Below are 17,667 nucleotides of genomic sequence, written 5' to 3'. Positions count from 1 at the left end.
TATTCTTCAAGTTGTTCTTCGTAGAAAGCTGGCTCGGTATATATAAGTATAATAGTGGTTCTGTTACTCAGACGCTGTTCATATACGTTCTGTGTATCCTAGGAAGTGGAGTACAGCTTTTGTCACACGCCGCCGTGGGAGGTACTGCATAGGACCGAGTAGTGTTGCTAAAATACATCCCAGCTCGATCACGTGGATCTGCAGTTACGTGGAACGCGCTCGTATCTGCTGTTCACGAGCGTCCATGCCCATGAACAAAATACTAGCGAATCAGTCCTAGTTCGTACAACGCCACGCCGATGGAAGAACAGAAGGATAATTTTCCACCACCTTCAGCCATGAAGGGCCAGTTCAAGTCTCCCAGGGTCAAGAAGACCAAGAAGAAGAAGCAACACTTCGAGGAGAACGTTCCAGAGGACACCGCTACCGTTAAGCTAACGGAAGAACGTAAGCAGAATTCGCAAATAGCTACATAGCTGACATCGATGTTACACGTTGGAAACCACGACCTCGTAGACGTGGGTCTCTTTAGAGTGAAGCACGGTTATTTAAACAGGATATTTATCCCCGGAATCGCATGTGTAGTGTTAAACAAATCCTTATCCTCATTAACCTTTTACTATAGCCTCGGATTGCGATAAGACGCGCCATTACCAGAAGCACCTTCTGCAGGCTACAAGGTGCATTATACTGGTTCCCAACCAATCCTACTAACCTAGGGTACTGGAATTTATAGAGAAGCCGACCACCGTGGTCACGATCATAGCAGTGCATAGGGGTGCCCCTACACTCCATCCATCCATCCAGTGACGCGACGTAAGGCCAGATGCTGCACGTTGCTGAGCTCAATCCTCAGATGAAGAAACATGCGTATTGTAGGTGGGGTATGGAGCGGTATTAGCCAAAAAAAAAGTTGTCTTATTTTAATGCGGTAACACCAGAATGTGTTGAAGACAATGATTCTTGAAGTCTAGTCACCAAAACTATTCCTTGACACTGATATACTTGCAGCAAGGGATCAGGCAGTGACCACGAAACGAGGCAGTGGCAGCAACATCGATGACACCCCTTCATCCCGCCCTCTGAATATATCCTCCTCTCACGAGAAAGTACAGGAACCATCTCCTCCTCGACAGAACGTAGCAACCTCACCGACACCTAGGAAGAGACTGGACAGCATTGCGTACGCCAGGTATGCCCTTTTCGTGCGTCTGTCTGGATACTTCCAGATCCTGTAGCTTCGGCTTCTCCTTTGGAGTGATGTAACAACGCCACCTGGAGCAAACAAGGCCTGATGGCTTAAACGACGTGACGCAGTCATTAAGACTCCGACAACCAAGTCGTGCTTTCGGTGGCAGTAGTATGGAGAGGTGCCGCAATCGGCCACATCGTCAGCCCATGTTTGAAGTAGTCTGCGGCGATTGGCTGAAGCAGATGACGTGGAAAGAGTGACAAGGCAATGCGTAGCCTTGCTCTGTCGAAGTGGCGTTGACCAGCTCCGGTGGCGCAGCGGTAACGCGTGCGCTTGGAGACTGGGAGGTCCGCGGTTCGAATCCGCGGGCCGGCTGTGCCGTCTGGGGTTTTTCCGGGGTTCCCCTCAGATGTGTAATAGGCGTATGCCGGCACAGTTCCCCTGAAGTCGGCCCTTGGACGCAGCTATCCTCCCCCCGAGCGGATTCCACCCTTCACTTCCACTTCACCCTTTCCTCTCCTCCTCTCCACCACCTTTCCCTTCCCGAGAAACATGCCGCCTAATCAGGCAGGCAGACCTCTCGGGTTCTTCCCAACGACACTCCTCCTCCCCTCCTCCTCGCTATATCGAAGTGGCGTTGGATACAAGCATCATCCGACGCGTTACGGTGGTGCGCTACATAAATGCAACGGTTTGAGGTTATTCATTCAGATCCCGGTGGGTCAGGTTCAGGGTCAGGTCCCTCACGGAGCCAGAAGGAACTGACGTTGACGTCATGGAGAGAAATAAATTTCAATTGTAAATAATGGGCCGTGAATTTTGTTGTGCAGTTTCGCTTGATGGCTTTCAACATCACATGGAAATTGTCCGACGCCAGATTTCCAGCTCTTCATTTGGGTCCAGGTTTTAGAGTCATATAAGAAAGCTCCTGGAAGAAATAAAGAAATGAGAAAGAGGTAAAGTGAGGTTACACGGTCGTTTCAACCAAGGAAACAACCGAAGCAACTTCGCTAGCCCACTTCTCTAGTCCTTCTGTTAACCTCCGTCTCCCTGTCAGTGAGTGTCCCATGCTCTTGCCCACGGGCACATCACCCGGGGGCTCTGAGTCCGCTCACAGAAGGAAGTGACGTCACCTCCATCAATTGACCCTGGGTGCGAGGAGCTGTTTTCGGACATAGTCGCCGTTTTCTTTTTCACAGAGTTCCTTAGTTCTTCATGTACGAGATAACCTTTGTTAGGAAGAACGTCACAACGCTTATGGCCTCCAGGAGGTTTCCCCAGCGAAGGTTGCCCTTAATATGACAATGGTTCTCTCTTAGAAAATTCATCCAGAACAAGAAAGAAGCAGATGTAAAAGTAAACGTGGTTGAGGAACGATTGCCCGACCTGCTGCATTCTGGGCAACACGCAGAAGAGGTGCTTTTTGGCGCTTCGACCGCAAGGACTTTGTCGTCTCCATCAGACCCTCCAGGGGTCAGCAGACCGGGAAATCGGCGCCAGTCAAGCGTTCGCTGTAAGTCTTATCTCGGATTTCCTCAGCTATGTGAACGATATTTACATATCCCATTACCAGATCGAAGTTTAGAGCCAATATGTACAAAGAATGTCATCCGCAAGGCTAAAATGTCCATCGTGGCCGCAGGCTACTCGTGAGACCAAGTACAGCCAAACCATACCTCCCCTCAAAAGCCACAGATCTGCCACGACCTTTCTTCTCTTCCTTCTTTTTGTTTTTTTATCAGCAACCCACTCCTTGCTCCACTGCATGAAAATGCATTCACTCCCGCAACCAGTGGCCATTCTGACTGCGCCTATATCTCAACACCGGGTGCTCAGCTTTCGTCAGTGGCCACAGCTCGCGTATTTGTGGGCAAGTATTACTTGGGCTGTACAAGGATGACAATAACTGTAGGATGGGACAAGCACAAGGGCAGTCAGATATGTATTGTCATCAAGTAAGAGAACTACCCATGGACGCAGTTCTCCGGTTTTGACGCCTGAGCGAACATTGTTCGGCTCAGCTTTTAAATGCTATTCAAATAGGTCAGACTTTGGCGAAGCCCCTCAGCTTTTCCTTTTTCCCTCGTGCGTGCAGAACGGCCTCATTGGATCGCTCTCAACTAAGGTACCACAACTACACGTGGGGTCCACGTTACTTTTTCACCATAGGGTTGTGGTCTGTCTGCTAGTGCCCCCTTATTGCTGCTTTGTGGATCAAGGCTTTGTCACGTGCTTTCTGCAACCTTTTCTTTCTCTCGTGCGCAGGGAGGTACTGTCGAAGCGTACAGCGATTTCTTGTTCGGTATTTTCAGCTCTCCTCTGACATCACTTTCATCCCCAGTAATGTAATACTTGGACTAATGTAATACTTACAATACAGTTCGCAACTTAGGGCCATATATTCGGACTTTTTCGGAATATGCCGAATTTGCAAAAAGGCATCCTGCAGGTGTGTTCGGCATTTTTCGGAAAACTCCGTAAGCCGGGAGCACAAGTAATGTGGCATGTCTCCAAACCACAAAAGCTGGTGCTTAATCCCCATATCTCGAGGTCAGAATCCTGTCGAGGCCTTCAGCACGCCGTTTTGACATTTTCCAGTTGGCCAAACAACTTACCGAGAGATCGAAGATGCACCCGAAGACAACATTCCTCGAGCGCCCAGAAACTTCGCCAACGCCATTTCTGTCCTTACGGTCGGAGGCGCCTTCCTGGTGGTCCTCTTCTACTTTGTGTATATGCTCAAACCGCCACCTGGTGCCAAGATAGCCGCACACTGCATCACTGAGGACTGCCACGCTTCCCTCGCCTACCTTGACAACGTCACCGACAGTCGCATCGACCCCTGCCTGGACTTTTTCGGTCATGTTTGCAATTCCTGGACCAGCCAGGTGTCTGACAGGGATGTCGGGTTCTTGCAAGACGCTCGCTCTGTAATGTTGAAGAAAATTAACCGGACGCTCGTCGTAAGAGAAGCGGTTCCACCCGATCGGTATGGCACGCACATATTTTATTCCTTTTATAAATCCTGCCACGACTTCATGACGTCTCGTTCCAAAGAGCCCGAGTTGCCTCACCTAACCTTCCAGCGACACTTCGGTAGCCTGAGGGACTTCTTGGGAAAGACTTATCCCTCCGTCTTAACTACACTGATCCGTTTATCTCTTGAGAATGGTCTCGACTCTGTGTTTGGGGTCAGTATGGTTCGAGATAAGGTGTACTCCAAATTGTTAATAAGCAGAACCCGTTCGATACGAGAGAAGCTGAGTGTTCACGAAGATCCCAGGATTGAAGGCTATGTCATTAACGTCCTGCAAAGCATTTCGGCCTCGTTATTTCCTGTGTTGGAATATCACTCGAAACTAATGGCTCTGGATACTAAAGTACAATCAGTATTCGTGTCGGACGAAGATAATGTGCGAGAGATTCCCTTTACGGATGTTGAATTACTGGCCAAGGAGATCACGGCGACGACTTGGTTGAAGACCGTTAACGATGTCCTTCCTCCAGAACGGAAACTCATAATGCAGAGCAGGATCAAAACGCGAGGATTCAATGCAACGCGTCAGGTCCTTGGGCTTCTCAAAGACAGCAGTAAGCCTCCTGATGACAAACTTAAAAGCATTTATGTCTACTTTCAACTACTCGCAGAAGTTCTATACCTTGATTACCGTCGCCGGTTTGCCAAGGCAGATTCAATCCGCACCTGTCTGGAGGCGAGTCAAAATGTGCTGACTCATACTTGGCCGTACCTATTCGCCTCATCGGTTGGAGCAAATAACAGCTCGTCCACAATAAATGTCATTTACGCGAGCGTTTCTGAAGCGGTGATGAGCTTCGAATACCTCAGCTGGATGGACAGCAAAACAGAACTAGTGGCCATGTCCGTCGTGAAGAACACCAAGTTAGCTCCGTTGCAAGTGGTATCCAGCACTGACTTTGAAGTTGAAGCTAACTACGATACCTTGACCTTAAATGGATCGTTCATAAACAATTATATTGCGTTACTGTCCAACGAGCAGCCCATACTGCACAAGTTTCCTCGAAGTGTTCGACATTATTTCTTGAACACTCTCCAACTGGACGGACCACTCTCATACTACCAACCGCTATCGTCTGTTATCGTCCCTGCTGTTTACAGAATAGCGCCCCTACTTTACTCCCATGTAGGAGAACTCCAGTACTTCGACGTCTCGACGGTCGGAATCCTCATGGCCAAAGAACTCTCAAGAACCATCGGACCTTCTCTAGGATCTACCTGGTGGTCCTCCAAGACGAAATCACGTTTCGACAATTCTTTCCAATGTCTCCTGAACATGTACGAAAGAATGGCTCCGTCACCCTACATGGACAAGATCCAGCTGGCTGAAGCGATATTTGCTTGGACCAGAAGTGTGAGGTTGATGTACGATGTCCTTAGGACTCACAGCAAGCAGTCTTCAGCTTGGATGGCAACTGCAGTTCAACGCGTGTTTTTCAAGCGTTTCTGCCTTCTGAGCTGCACCTCTGATCCTCGTCCACGACCTCTCACACCTCGTCAACAGTGCATGCTGCCCGTTCTGAATATGCCCGAGTTCTCTGAAGCGTTTCAGTGTGCGCAAGGTTTGGGCGCCAGTGCGCACGTATGCAAGATACTATGACACAACCTCGTCGTGCTCTGAAGGCGAATTGACATTTCGAGTTCGTCGCGTTGCTGCCGTTTGAATGATTCGTGTATGCATCAGCTGCACTGACGCAAGTGAACTCTTAGATGGTCTCGTAAACTACTAGAGACAATGGCGTGTTATTGTGCAATATAATTTTACTGATGTTAACACTCGATGAAATGTAAATGATTCCAATTAATGTATAATATAATCTTGTGTAAACTCTGTATCATGTTATGTAAACTGGAGCCAGAATTATGGTGTGTACACATTGCAAAATACAAGAGCAAAAGCCAAAATCAACAATAGCGATGCAAATGCTACTAAAATTTTCTGCTCGCTCGGCCTCAAGTGACGTGATGTTCAAGAAATTGGTTCGGTTAACGTTGAGATTCATCGTGATTAGTGTGTTCTCCATTACGTATGTGCACGTCATTTTTCTGTTGTGTACCAGTGACTGCTGCTCTTATGATATATTCGCACTGCATATATTAGAACTATATACCCACTGTCGTGTTCGACCCAAGAACGGAAGCTGGGAAGCATAAGACTCAGAAATCGCGCAAGACTATGCATTGAAATAAACATTACAAAGTTTTCCTGTCGCCCTTCTAGTATTTTCTTGCATTCACTATATGAGCGCTTGCTCACAATAGACCTCTACCAGAGGAACGTCATCATGACGTTTGTAGACTATCTGAAGGGGAGCGCCGGGATCCACGAATGGGCACTCGTTCGCTGCCTCCTATTGAAGGGAAAGTAGGACCGAAGGTCGCGTTCCTTTCAGGGACCATCGTAATCCCCTCAAGACCGTGGCTTCCGGGCGCGACCTTGTTCGCCTCTAGCTTCGAGCGTAGTTCAACTCTACCAGATTGGTGGCGCTGTCGAACATTATGTAACGTCATTTGTTTACAAACAGGGAGAGGTCACTAGACACTGAATGGCCCTATTGATGCAATGTCTGAATAAAACTGCCGAGAGGGTTCTCACAAGCGCGTGGCCCTACGGTGGGTACGACTCTTGGAACATGGCAACAGGAGCAACCTCGATGCCTCAGGCTATTTTTCGATGCAAGGCGATGTCACGTGACATGCACACTAGGTACGTGCCTCCTCCCACTGCCGAGCAACCTCACGATCATGCGGGCTGCTCGACACTCAGTTCCAAGCGTTTAATGCTAACTCACAGCGACCCAAGTCTCAATTTTTTTTTTTTTTTTTAGCGACAGTTGCGCTGTTAAGCATCGGACAGCGTACGTGCGCAGTGTCTCCTAGGTATCGTCTAACCACAATGTGAATACCAAAGGATGCACAGCTCATCCAGTACTGGCGCGACCTATGTCTCAGTTCTTTTTCTAGCCACAGCTACGGCGATGGCGTGCGTGCGCCGTGTGTCCCAGACATCGCGACGTGGTGAGTCACGGAAGACTTGATGAGACGTTGGGTATCACTTGAGGTGTGGTGAAGGAGGTGGCGGGAGTGGACAGCACAAGACGTCAGCCTTTCGCAAGGATGGCTCCGCCGACGAAGATTATTAGCGAAGTTTGTCTTGTGTACTTGCAACACGATCTCGTTCAGAAAAAGATAGGATCCCTAAACATCTTCTGAGATGAACATCTTACGATATATATCCTAAACATCTGAACAGTGAAGTTGCAATGCATTTGTAAGTGATAATTTCGAATATTAACATATGTTAAAAACTCACAAAAAGACACAAGGAATACCAAAGGTTGCACAGCTACTCATTTGCTATTCGGTATCTAAAAGACCCGGAGAGTGAGGTTCAGGAAGGAAGGTGCGGTTCGTTAAACGGTAAAACGAAATATTTTAATTGACTTAGCGTCCACATTATCGTCAATATTTAGGCCCTGTATCAGCAGTCTGCATGGTCACTCACAATATTTTACACTGGCGTGCCCTTGAGACGACACTTTCCGGGCATTCGAACGCTTCGAAGAACTCTGGCATGTTCATCACGGGCAGCATGCACCGCTGACGTGGTGTCAATGGCTGTGGCTTTTGACTCGAAGTACAACTGAGCAGGCAAAACCGCTTGAAGAAAGCCCGATCCACATCCTGTAGCAAGTACCCTTGCGGTACACCTTGAGCTTTCACCACGTCGTACGCTAACCTGAGGCTTCTAGTCCACGTAAAGACAGCGTCCACCAATTCCTTTTGGTTAGTTTTGTTCGTCCGAGACATCTCTTCATACACATTCATCAGACAGCGAAAAGACTCGTCGAAAGACTTCCTGGTAGCATTGCTCCAGAAAGTCTCACCTTCAGAAGGGCCAAGAGCTCTGGAAAGCTCTACGATCATCAGAACACCCACGGTAGCTACGTCGAAGTGCAGCGGTGCCCGCGATCCGTAAAATATGGGCGGGAGGCCATAGACTGCGGGAACCACCACGGAATTGAGCAACTGCGAATATTCGATGGAACCATCAAGCTGCAGCCGATTCAGCTGCGCCTGTTCAACTCTTTGCGGGAACCTGTGCAGATATGTCTGTTCCATGGCCAAAAGGTCAATGTAGTCAGTTATGAAGTCCACGTCTGGCATCGTGATATTAGCGTAGGGCGTCTCGAACGGGAAAACGTAACTAAACGCGGCCGGAAAGGTCGTTAAAGAGACGTTGTCGATCATTCTCATTGTTATCAGCTGGGTCATTTGGTCCATCCAGTCTAAATAGTCTAGGTTGACGACAGCGTCGGACACTCGAGTGTAAAGAGCTTCGAGAGATGCATCTACGGATGGCAGATTGGAAAAAGAAGCGTACACGTAGGACCAGGTGTGAGTCAGCACTTTTTGGCTTTCCGCTAAGCACGCGTGGATGACGTCAATGTTGCTTGTAGTAAAACGTCGGCGGAAGTCTAGACGGAGTAGCTCCGCGGCTAGTTGAACGTAAAGGTACAAAGCGCGAAGCTTGTGGTCCGCCTTCTCTTCCAACAGGGCTAAGACACGCCGCGTGGAATTGAAGCCCTTGAACTTTATTCTGCTGTCATTCTGAAATTTTTCGTCTCTCTGCACGATATCGTTGAATAATCCAAGCCACGTTTGAACAGAGATGTGCTTAGTCAGTGTATGTAGGTCTTGAAGGACCATGTCCTGAATTGGTTCGGGAACACTGAAGATCACGTGAATCTCATTGTCGAGCGAGATGACTTTTTGGTGGTAGGACATGACATCGAACGTAGACCTTGAAATTTTCTGCAGTAGCTCGAGCAGGTAACCGTCGATCATCCTCTTACCATCGTCGCTTAGTTTTTGTAGGACCGAACAACTACGGATAATATAAAGTTTCGCACGTCCACCCTCTTGGATAAACCGTACTCCGAACACAGAATCAATGCCGTGCGTGAGCGATATTAGCGTTAAGTTAACGAGTAAATCGGCGTAAGATTTTTCGATGAAGTCCTGCACAGGTCCAAAGCGTCTTTCGAATGCAAGGTGAACTGGCTCCTTCAAACTTTTCCCCATGAAATTATAGCAGGACTTATAAAATGCCTGTAAGAGATGCGTACCGTAGCGGCTGCGTATAACCGGTATGCCGTGTAACGTATGGTTTACGGTCTTCCACAACGATAAGCGGGTGTCACGAATGAAGCCGACGTCGGAGTGTACCTTGTCAGTCCAAGACGCGCAGACGTAGCTGTAGAAGTCAAGGCAGGGGTTGAACCGCGTGTCGGTGACGTTGTCGAGATAGGTGGCAGCGTCCTGGCAGGTCTTCGTGGTGCAATAGTCTTCGAACCTACTCTTCCGCGGTGAAACGAAAGAGTAGAGCACGTAGAGGATGACGCACATGATGACTAACACAACGAAGACAAGGGTGACGATGAAGCGGCTGGGGATAGGGGCCAGGTCCTCTGAAGGGATCTTGACGTTTTGGCGCGTTGCTCTCCCAACTGCAGAAGAAATGAGGATGCAATGCTGGACATTATGAGCCACGCTGTCTGATATCAAGGGTATTTCTGTGACTATATACGCTACACACATAAAGAAACGGGTCATCATGCAAGGTGAAGCACTCACAAGACACTGCGGACTTCCAACGTTCACCCCGATTGTTAAATATTTGAACCCTGGAAGGCTTCGGCAATGTCTTACTGGGACCCGATTCGGTGTCCGCAAGGAGGTCCAAGTTGGCCTTCGTTTCTCCCTGCTCCAACGCTGGACGACTGGGCGCATGTATCGTAGCCTTCTTTTCTTTATCGAATTCAAGTCCTCTCCTGCGTGAGGAAGGAGGAATGGTGTAATATTACGAATGGCTAAAACGGAGGCCAAAACGTTCACTATAGGTACGTTAAGTAGGCGCGCCCCTTCTGATGCACGATAAACGGAGAGTCCCGGTCGGAGCGGCCATAGAATAGCGAAAAACAGCTTTGGGGGCATTGGGGAAATTGCATTGCACTGTTCTCTCCGCGATGCCCATGGCGATGCCGCTCCTGCTTCTGTTGGCCAGGTGGCGCGAGTGAGCAGCAACGTCAGCGTGACAAAATATGCAACGCGCGGTAGTTTAGCAGACGGCGGCGGCACTTTCAAATACATGGTTTCGAGTTGTTCGCACTTGGCAAGTAGAAACAAGTATTCTCGCAGAAAAACAATTATAGTAGCTACTGTAGCGCACGTGTACCGCGAGAGAAAGGTCTTGGACACCGACGGCGCTCTCGGAACCCCTCAACTCCTCACGGAGCGCGCACGAGAACGAGTGGTGTCACTCCGTGACCTCACGGGGACCAGATGAGAGTAGCCAATCGTGTGGTTCGCTCGCACAATGCTCCTTACGTCACGACGGCAGACAGGGCCACGCCTACAAGGTGACACCGCTTTACACAAGGCTGGTTTTTCGGGTCGGTTTTGTAACTTTGAATACGCTATGCCAGCGTGTCAACTGCATTTCTCCACACTTTACCTCCTCTCGTGCGCAGAGACACACTGTCATAGCGTACTGCGCAGGGACAGTACACCAGGGAAAACATTTTGCACGGTCGCTCCTCATAGAGTGCTTGACTAACGAAGTGGCACAGGGTTGTCATCAATCTTATAGCCCCGTCACACGGGCAGTCTTCAATGATCATTGAAACCAATCGTCATTGAAAATGCGTGTCGCGCCACCTAGCGTGTAACGTGTCAACCTGAATCCAATACTCTCTGAGAAGTTGACACGTTGCACGCTGGGTGTCACTACACCCATTTTCAATGACGATTGGTTTCAATGATCATTGAAGACTGCCTGTGTGACAGGGCTATTACATGTTTTTCCACTGCTCCTTTGAAGTGCTCGAAAAGGAACGAAGTTTTTCTTCCCTTCATTTTATGTTATGTTCATTTATGTTATGTTATGTTGGTGATTAAAGGTGCCGTTACAAGTATTACCCGGTAACCTCGATGTCGCTTCTGGTATCCCCAGTGAACGTGTCAGGCGAAGGTGTCGCTGGTTGTGGTGTTGTGGAGGAGGGCGTCGGGAGGATTGCAGTTTGGTGGTGCAGGTTTGCTCTCCGGGGTGGTGCCTTTTTGTCAGTTACGGATTGGACCTCTTCCTTCGTCACTGCTGGGTGCGTCACGGTGGATGGGTCATCGGCATGCTTGGAGGTGATAGGCATGGGTGCTGTAGCAAAAATGAGGAGCTCGGTGCTTAAAATGAGATATCGCTGCTTTTATGCGCTCTCTCAAGCGCAGGGTAAACGCGAGACGAGTGACACTGTCAACTGTGAAACGGATACTGCGGCTTATTCATGAAAATAATGTTGGATTTACAAAACTCCGCTTTTTCTTCAATTTTAATTTTATTGTTTTTGCTGTCTCGCGTTTTTATAACGATCTTGTTTCGGTATCCGTAATACCTGACGACTCACGTGAAACGCAATTAGTCATTGAAATCAGCAAAGAATGCTCAGAATTTCTCATTAATGGTACTTGGAACCCTTTTCTGACCATCAGGTGGGATCTCGAAGTACCCAAGAAAAAACCAAAGCTGGCACGAAGCAATCAATATTACAACGAGCATTCCAGGACGAATGCGAAGCAAGCGATCTATCGCGGATGGCATCTCTGGTACGGGAGTAGTAGAGACAACTCGGAACACTGGTCGAGTTGACTGCAAAACCGCGAAAGGGGAACAAGGAACAGCCCCTGTCTTCTTAGTCCTTACCTGCCCCTTAATCCCCTTTCGCCCCTTGTTCCCCTTTCATGATCTACAGTGTGTTACCCTATAAAAGTCTACCCGCGCCGGCATGCCGTGCTCGCCAATTACTCAATTCAGGCGGTACAATGTGTTGCCTACGTATAAAACTCATAAGGACATTCCATCATGGTAAATATCGAAGTGATTGAGCACCGTAACGCAAAGTTATAGCTCAAAACGTGAGGTTCCAGTAGTCAAAACAGCCAAGATGGCGCCTCTCAGTTAGCAGACAACATCCCTTTTGGGTGTCGTCTGCTTAGTATGCGTCAGCATTTTTCGTTCCTCACGTTGCTTACTTCTGAGCAAAATACGACAGTTACACGAAAACGAAATGAAAACTGCAGTTCCATCCGGCTGGCAGGATATGCGACACGTTGTCGTGTGGGGAGCAGCATGTCAAGTGCTCTTCTCAACGCCGCCATCTTGTTTGTTTTGACTATGGGAATTGCACGTTTTGAGTTATAACTTCGTGCTGCGGCACTCAATCACTTTGAAATTTACCACGATTAAATGTCCTTATGAGCTTTGTATAAAGATCGCACAATGTGCCACCTGCATTGAGTAATTGGCGAATACGGCGTGGCGGCACGGGTAGACTTTTATAGGGTAACACCCTGTAGAACGCATGCTGCGGCCGCGCCGAACGTGTGCGTCTCGACAACAACTACATGCAGAGGTACTTTGTGCGCATCCTTCTCATTTCATGACTATAGGGAACGTCACGCGGACAACCTCTGCTTGTGCCACTAAAGAACGTCCGCCCAAACAAAAAGAAATATCAAATATCGGCATGTCCACTAACTTACAAGTAGATTCGGGTTCGTCTGGCATCGAGCGAAGCATGGCCTCACTAGCTGTCTTCGTTTCAGTATCCAGTGGCCTGGGAGACGATTTCTTCTTCCGGTGTTTCTTGGCTTTGGGTGAAGTCTTGTGGCCGTGCGTAGACGTGCTCCCGGGTGGGGGTGTTGGTGGTGGCTGCTGTTCCGTTGCCTCTGCTTGCATCGTTGATATTTTGATTGAAGGCGGTTATGGCAAATTGGAATGAAATGTGGTGACGAAGACCTCTCGTTCGTGCAATCAAGAACGGTTGGAGCGTGAAGTGTACAAGTGGCTTCTTCTTCTTCTTCGTCTTTCTCTTCCACCACTAAGCACAGTCGGCACAGTGGCCTAGCTCACCATAAGTGGCCACAAGCCACACGGGGCTTCTTCTTCTGCTGCTGCTTCTAGTACTTCGTGTGACGCACAGCCAGATGCAATTCTTCTTCTTCTTCACGGAGAATGGCCATTAGCCACAAGGGAGATTGGCCAGGGCTATGTAATTGACTATCTATAGACTACTACGGGCCGATACTTGATAAACATCTTCCTCTTATTCTTATTTTTCTTCTTCGTCCCACGGAGAATGGCCATTAGCCCTCTCCTTTCCTCCACCAAGGTGCTTCTTCATCTTCCTCAGAAGCTTTCAGACATATGTCGCCACAGTTCCCTTAGAAGTCGGCCAAGGACGCACATTCCCCAGGGCGTCAGTCGTGACGTTGCCCGCATCTGTGAATGCCGATAACGGCGATCCCTTTCCCCATCATCACCACCACCACCTTCTTCATCTTCACTTCAAACTGGCACATACCCTCAGGGCCGGCGAGAGAAATTACGGGTCCCGGGGATGGGTCATGCCCTGGCCCCCTCCTCGCGTCTCGATAACATAGCCTAAGTGTTTCTACTTTATATGATTACGACGGGCCTTTGGATCGTGCGGGCCCCTGAAGAGGCGCGGCCCTAGGGGCGCCACCCCCGGCTGCCCCATCTTTTCGCCGGCCCTGCATACCCTATTGGCAATCGGCCACGGAGCATGGAGAGTGACTATATGAGGGGTGAAGCTAGATGAATTGATGTGTAGATGATATGCAAGAAACTATTGAATATGGGACGAAGTGGGAGGTGCAGTGTCCTGGAAGGCGACGGAAGGAAGGAATGGGAGCAAGTGTGAGTGGGATGCCATCAGCACGGTGGAGGAAGGGAATGACCAAAAAATTATTGCGGCAAAGTGTATACTGAGTGAGAGTCAGAAAGAAATGATCTAGTGTGTCATCCAGCCGGCAGTGAGGGCAGCGAGAAGAGGAAGCGCGACGTATGCGAAATCTTAAGTTGATTACCGTGTATTCACACGAGCGACATCCTCACGGAACATTCTAGTGGAAGAAAAAGCGAAAACACTGCACAAATAGATCAAGTTCCGACCCGTGTTATGTCGAGCATTCACACCGTGCGTAATATCGGAAGTGGCGCGCACTGCACATTTAGCAGACGACACTTAGCAGACGACGACGCCGTAGCGTGTTTTCCTGTCGTCTGCTATGGAATGTCTTGTGGCTGTGGTGCAACATATTCCCCACGGTTAACAGTGTGCATTAAGACACGACGTTGAGCGCTCGCGATCACGTGACAGCAGAAACCTATGCCGCTTTTCGCATCTTCCGCTTCTGGGGGAATGTCGCTCGTGCGGACACACAGTTAGCGGAACGCGACGACAGCGTAAAAATGTTAGCACACACCCTTATCCTGCGTGAGCTGCAAAGGAGAGTACCACTACAGGTGTGACAGCTCTTGCCGTGATAAAAGAAAGTCACAGAAGCTCTGCGAAGATGATCAACTCTCTTGAACATAACGTAAAGTAGTCTTTGATATTAATGGCAAAACTGCCAGTTGGCTACAAGATACAACTGCCCTCGGAAGGGCATCCACGGTTTCGTTGGGAGAATGCCTGTGTGACCCGGAATCCATGTCAGCGATACATCGTGAAGAAGGTGGAGCAGAAGGCCCTACCGGGGTCAGGACTAAACGCTGTGCGAGACAATGCTCTGTGCGCTCCTTCTCCCTGGACTGGAGAAGTGGTGCACAGCTCATTGGCAATTGGCCTCGGAACTAACCTGCCGTATTCTCACTCCGTCCTTAAGGACCCCTAGAACCCAGGGCGTTTCAATGGTCTCTATCTATCACTATACTCCATCTTCTACCCTCGTGGACCCTACTCCCACGGGCATGCTATTCTATCTCGCCACCTTCCAGTCCTTAAGTGTGACCTCGGTTGCTGAACCCACTTGGGAACGCCGCTGTCCAGGAGCAACAGTGTACAGGTCGCACTAATTTCTTCGTCTGTGTACGGCTTTCTGGGCACCATCCAGGCCATCTTCAAAACAAAGCAAGAACTATAAACAAGTATGCGAAGTAACAGCGCACGCATCAGCTTACAGACCCGCCGCCTTGGAGTAGCAAAAAAAAAACGGGATTCTTTTACCCCGGGAACATTGCGTGACATGCCACCAGGAACCCAGTGGTTGTGAAAGGCCGAGTGAGAAGACTTTTGGGGGGACACAACCAAGGTGTACATCGAAAGAAAGGGCGTTGCAAACTAATGCTGGACATTAAACGATGGAAAAGAAAGATGATTGCGTAATCTGTTGCGGATTTAAATAGCTCCTATCCCAGCGAGAGCTTCTCAAAATGTTACACAGATTTCGTTTTATCCCGTATCTAACAGGGAATCTCCACGTGTTACCCCCATCCACTTCTCCCAGAATTTCAAACCCCGCATGCAATTTTTTTTTTTTAGACGTACTCTCGTATACGACAATCATCAAGGCCGACCTGGTATTTTCTGCTATTTGACTGCCGGACGCGCAGTCAAGCAGCTACTAGCGAAAACACGAAACAACGAGAAACGAAGAGGTAGGACAACTTTGTTTCTTGCGATAAGAGGCTGTTTTTGACGTCGGTATGGCAAGTAATGCATTAATAAGCGCCCAAGCGGCAGGAGCATTGCTCGTACTGCACTTCTATGCGCATGCGCTTCTTGCTCCAGCGGTCGACCACTGGTGCAAGCAGCCTGACACACTCAAAAACTACACGGCGCACCAGTGGAAGACGCTGGCAATACCGCAGCCCGGCGGCCATCGAAGCCAGTGCGAAGTGTACCAGCCACCGTTCCCAGCACAGAGGAACCGTTCCATCGTCAAGTGCTCCGAATGGGAATTCGCTGGAGGAGTCCACACCATAGCGAGTGAGTGGAACTTAGTCTGCGGACGCAAAGAACTCTTATCAATGGCTAGGGCCCTATACATCATGAGCGGCATGTGTTCCGTGCCGTTCTGGGGTCACCTAACGGACACCATCGGTCGTGGGCCAATGCTCAAGCTATCAACGGTCAGCAGCCTCTTCCTTGCCGTAGCGGCTACCCTTTCCTGGGACTTTGAGGCATTCCTCGTCTTTCGGACCGCCTTAGCAGCTTCGCTTAGCCTTCTGCGAATAACCACGTCTGTTATCCTCTACGAGTCTTCGGCGGCACAGACACGAGACTGGACGTGTTGCACCGCGCGGTATGGCGACGCGTCCGCAACCATCATGCTCTCGGCGTTGCTTCACACCACCCTTGACAAGGACTTCGTTGGAGTGATTCTCTTGGTCCCGACAGCCCTCAGTCTGCTCTACATTTTTGTGACCGGAGAAGATCATAAAAGCTCTATCGCCCCGCATCAACGCAACCCACTTGCATTCCACGCGGTCGGGTTTACGTGTATGCGGCAGGGCGTCCTTTATCCGGAACGTCGCGTTGAACAAAACCCTTGGGACACAATCACTTCAACAAGCGGGTCGCTTGTTTTCATAACTCCCGGATCGATGCTTCAAAGGACCCTTTTCGTCGCGTGGTGTACGTTTGTCTCAGTTGGCAGCTTCGCGTGGATTTCTAACTCCTCACAACCGCTGACGAACTTCTGGCCACGAATATTCAGCGCTCTTCTGCAGTCGTCGGGAATCTTCGTGCTGCCATTATTCGTGGAGAGATACGGCAAGAAGGATGTTTTCATGGCGAGTCTGGCCGTTTCAGCTGTTTTATCGGCTCTTCTTTGCATATTCCAACAGTACTACTACACGAGCGTGTGCCTTCACGTTGCTCTGTACTGGAATCTTTCCCTGGCGGTGTGCCTGGTAAGCGTCTACAACTTGGATTTATTTCCGGCCATCGCTCGGGCTTCGGGCTTCTCCATCGGATTCTTCTGTGCCAGAGCTGCACCCCTCGTGGTCCTTGTGCAGCACTACAGCAAGGTTCACTTTGCCCCCGGCCTCCCTTTCGGCGCTATGGCTATGTTACTTACCATGACCTTGCCACTTGTCAGCTTCATTCCGGAAACACCTCCGCCGATGGCAGATACCCTTTCTTAAGACCGCCGGAGAAACAGACACCTGCATGTGCCTGGGCATGAGTCTTCCTGAAGTCTTCCACTGCTTGCCAAAACGTCAACCTCTCCTCCTCTTTTAGTGTGAATAAACGCTCGGTATTATTCAAATGTGTGTCCACCAGGATTCTTTCGTTGTTCCTCTTTTTTTTTTTTTTTTTTTCTGATACATAAGGCAACAAAGAGTACAATAAACACTTTACGGCAGTTGGCAAGGCGAGGAGGAGGGGGAGGAGTGTCGTTGGGAGGAACCCGAGAGGTCTGCCTGCCTGATTTTGGCGGCATGTTTCTCGGGAAGGGAAAGGTGGTGGAGAGGAGGAGAGGAAAGGGTGAAAGTGGAAGACCGAGCGGAATCCGCTCGGGGGGAGGATAGCTGCGTCCATGGGCCGACTTCAGGGGAACTGTGCCGGCATACGTC

General features: G+C 49.4%; 3 protein-coding genes across 4 annotated transcripts; 2 read left to right on the top strand and 1 right to left on the bottom strand.

The window, feature by feature from the left end:
- The first annotated feature begins 220 nt into the window (after positions 1-220).
- Positions 221-6,415, top strand: LOC135398934 (neprilysin-1-like). The gene is made up of 4 exons (XM_064630506.1): positions 221-447; positions 1,012-1,192; positions 2,512-2,705; positions 3,791-6,415. Exons 1-4 carry the CDS (start codon positions 300-302, stop codon positions 5,827-5,829), a joined length of 2,562 nt encoding a protein of 853 aa, XP_064486576.1. The 5' UTR covers positions 221-299; the 3' UTR covers positions 5,830-6,415.
- A 1,239-nt stretch (positions 6,416-7,654) lies between these two features.
- On the bottom strand, positions 7,655-13,226 carry LOC135398933 (neprilysin-1-like). 2 transcript variants are annotated; one of them, XM_064630504.1, is made up of 4 exons: positions 12,825-13,226; positions 11,211-11,442; positions 9,867-10,063; positions 7,655-9,739 (listed from the first exon to the last, which is right to left on the bottom strand). In XM_064630504.1, exons 1-4 carry the CDS (start codon positions 13,018-13,020, stop codon positions 7,731-7,733), a joined length of 2,634 nt encoding a protein of 877 aa, XP_064486574.1. In that variant the 5' UTR covers positions 13,021-13,226; the 3' UTR covers positions 7,655-7,730. The 2 variants fall into 2 exon arrangements, with proteins under 2 accessions (XP_064486574.1, XP_064486575.1); XM_064630505.1 differs by having other exon boundaries at positions 9,942-10,063.
- A 2,566-nt stretch (positions 13,227-15,792) lies between these two features.
- On the top strand, positions 15,793-17,235 carry LOC135397481 (solute carrier family 22 member 16-like). The gene has a single exon (XM_064629086.1). It carries the CDS (start codon positions 15,793-15,795, stop codon positions 17,233-17,235), a length of 1,443 nt encoding a protein of 480 aa, XP_064485156.1.
- The last annotated feature ends 432 nt before the right edge of the window (positions 17,236-17,667 follow it).

The sequence above is a fragment of the Ornithodoros turicata genome, chromosome 6, assembly GCF_037126465.1.
Source record: "Ornithodoros turicata isolate Travis chromosome 6, ASM3712646v1, whole genome shotgun sequence".
NCBI classification, from domain to species: domain Eukaryota; kingdom Metazoa; phylum Arthropoda; class Arachnida; order Ixodida; family Argasidae; genus Ornithodoros; species Ornithodoros turicata.
This window is presented reverse-complemented; position numbering and strand designations above follow the sequence as displayed.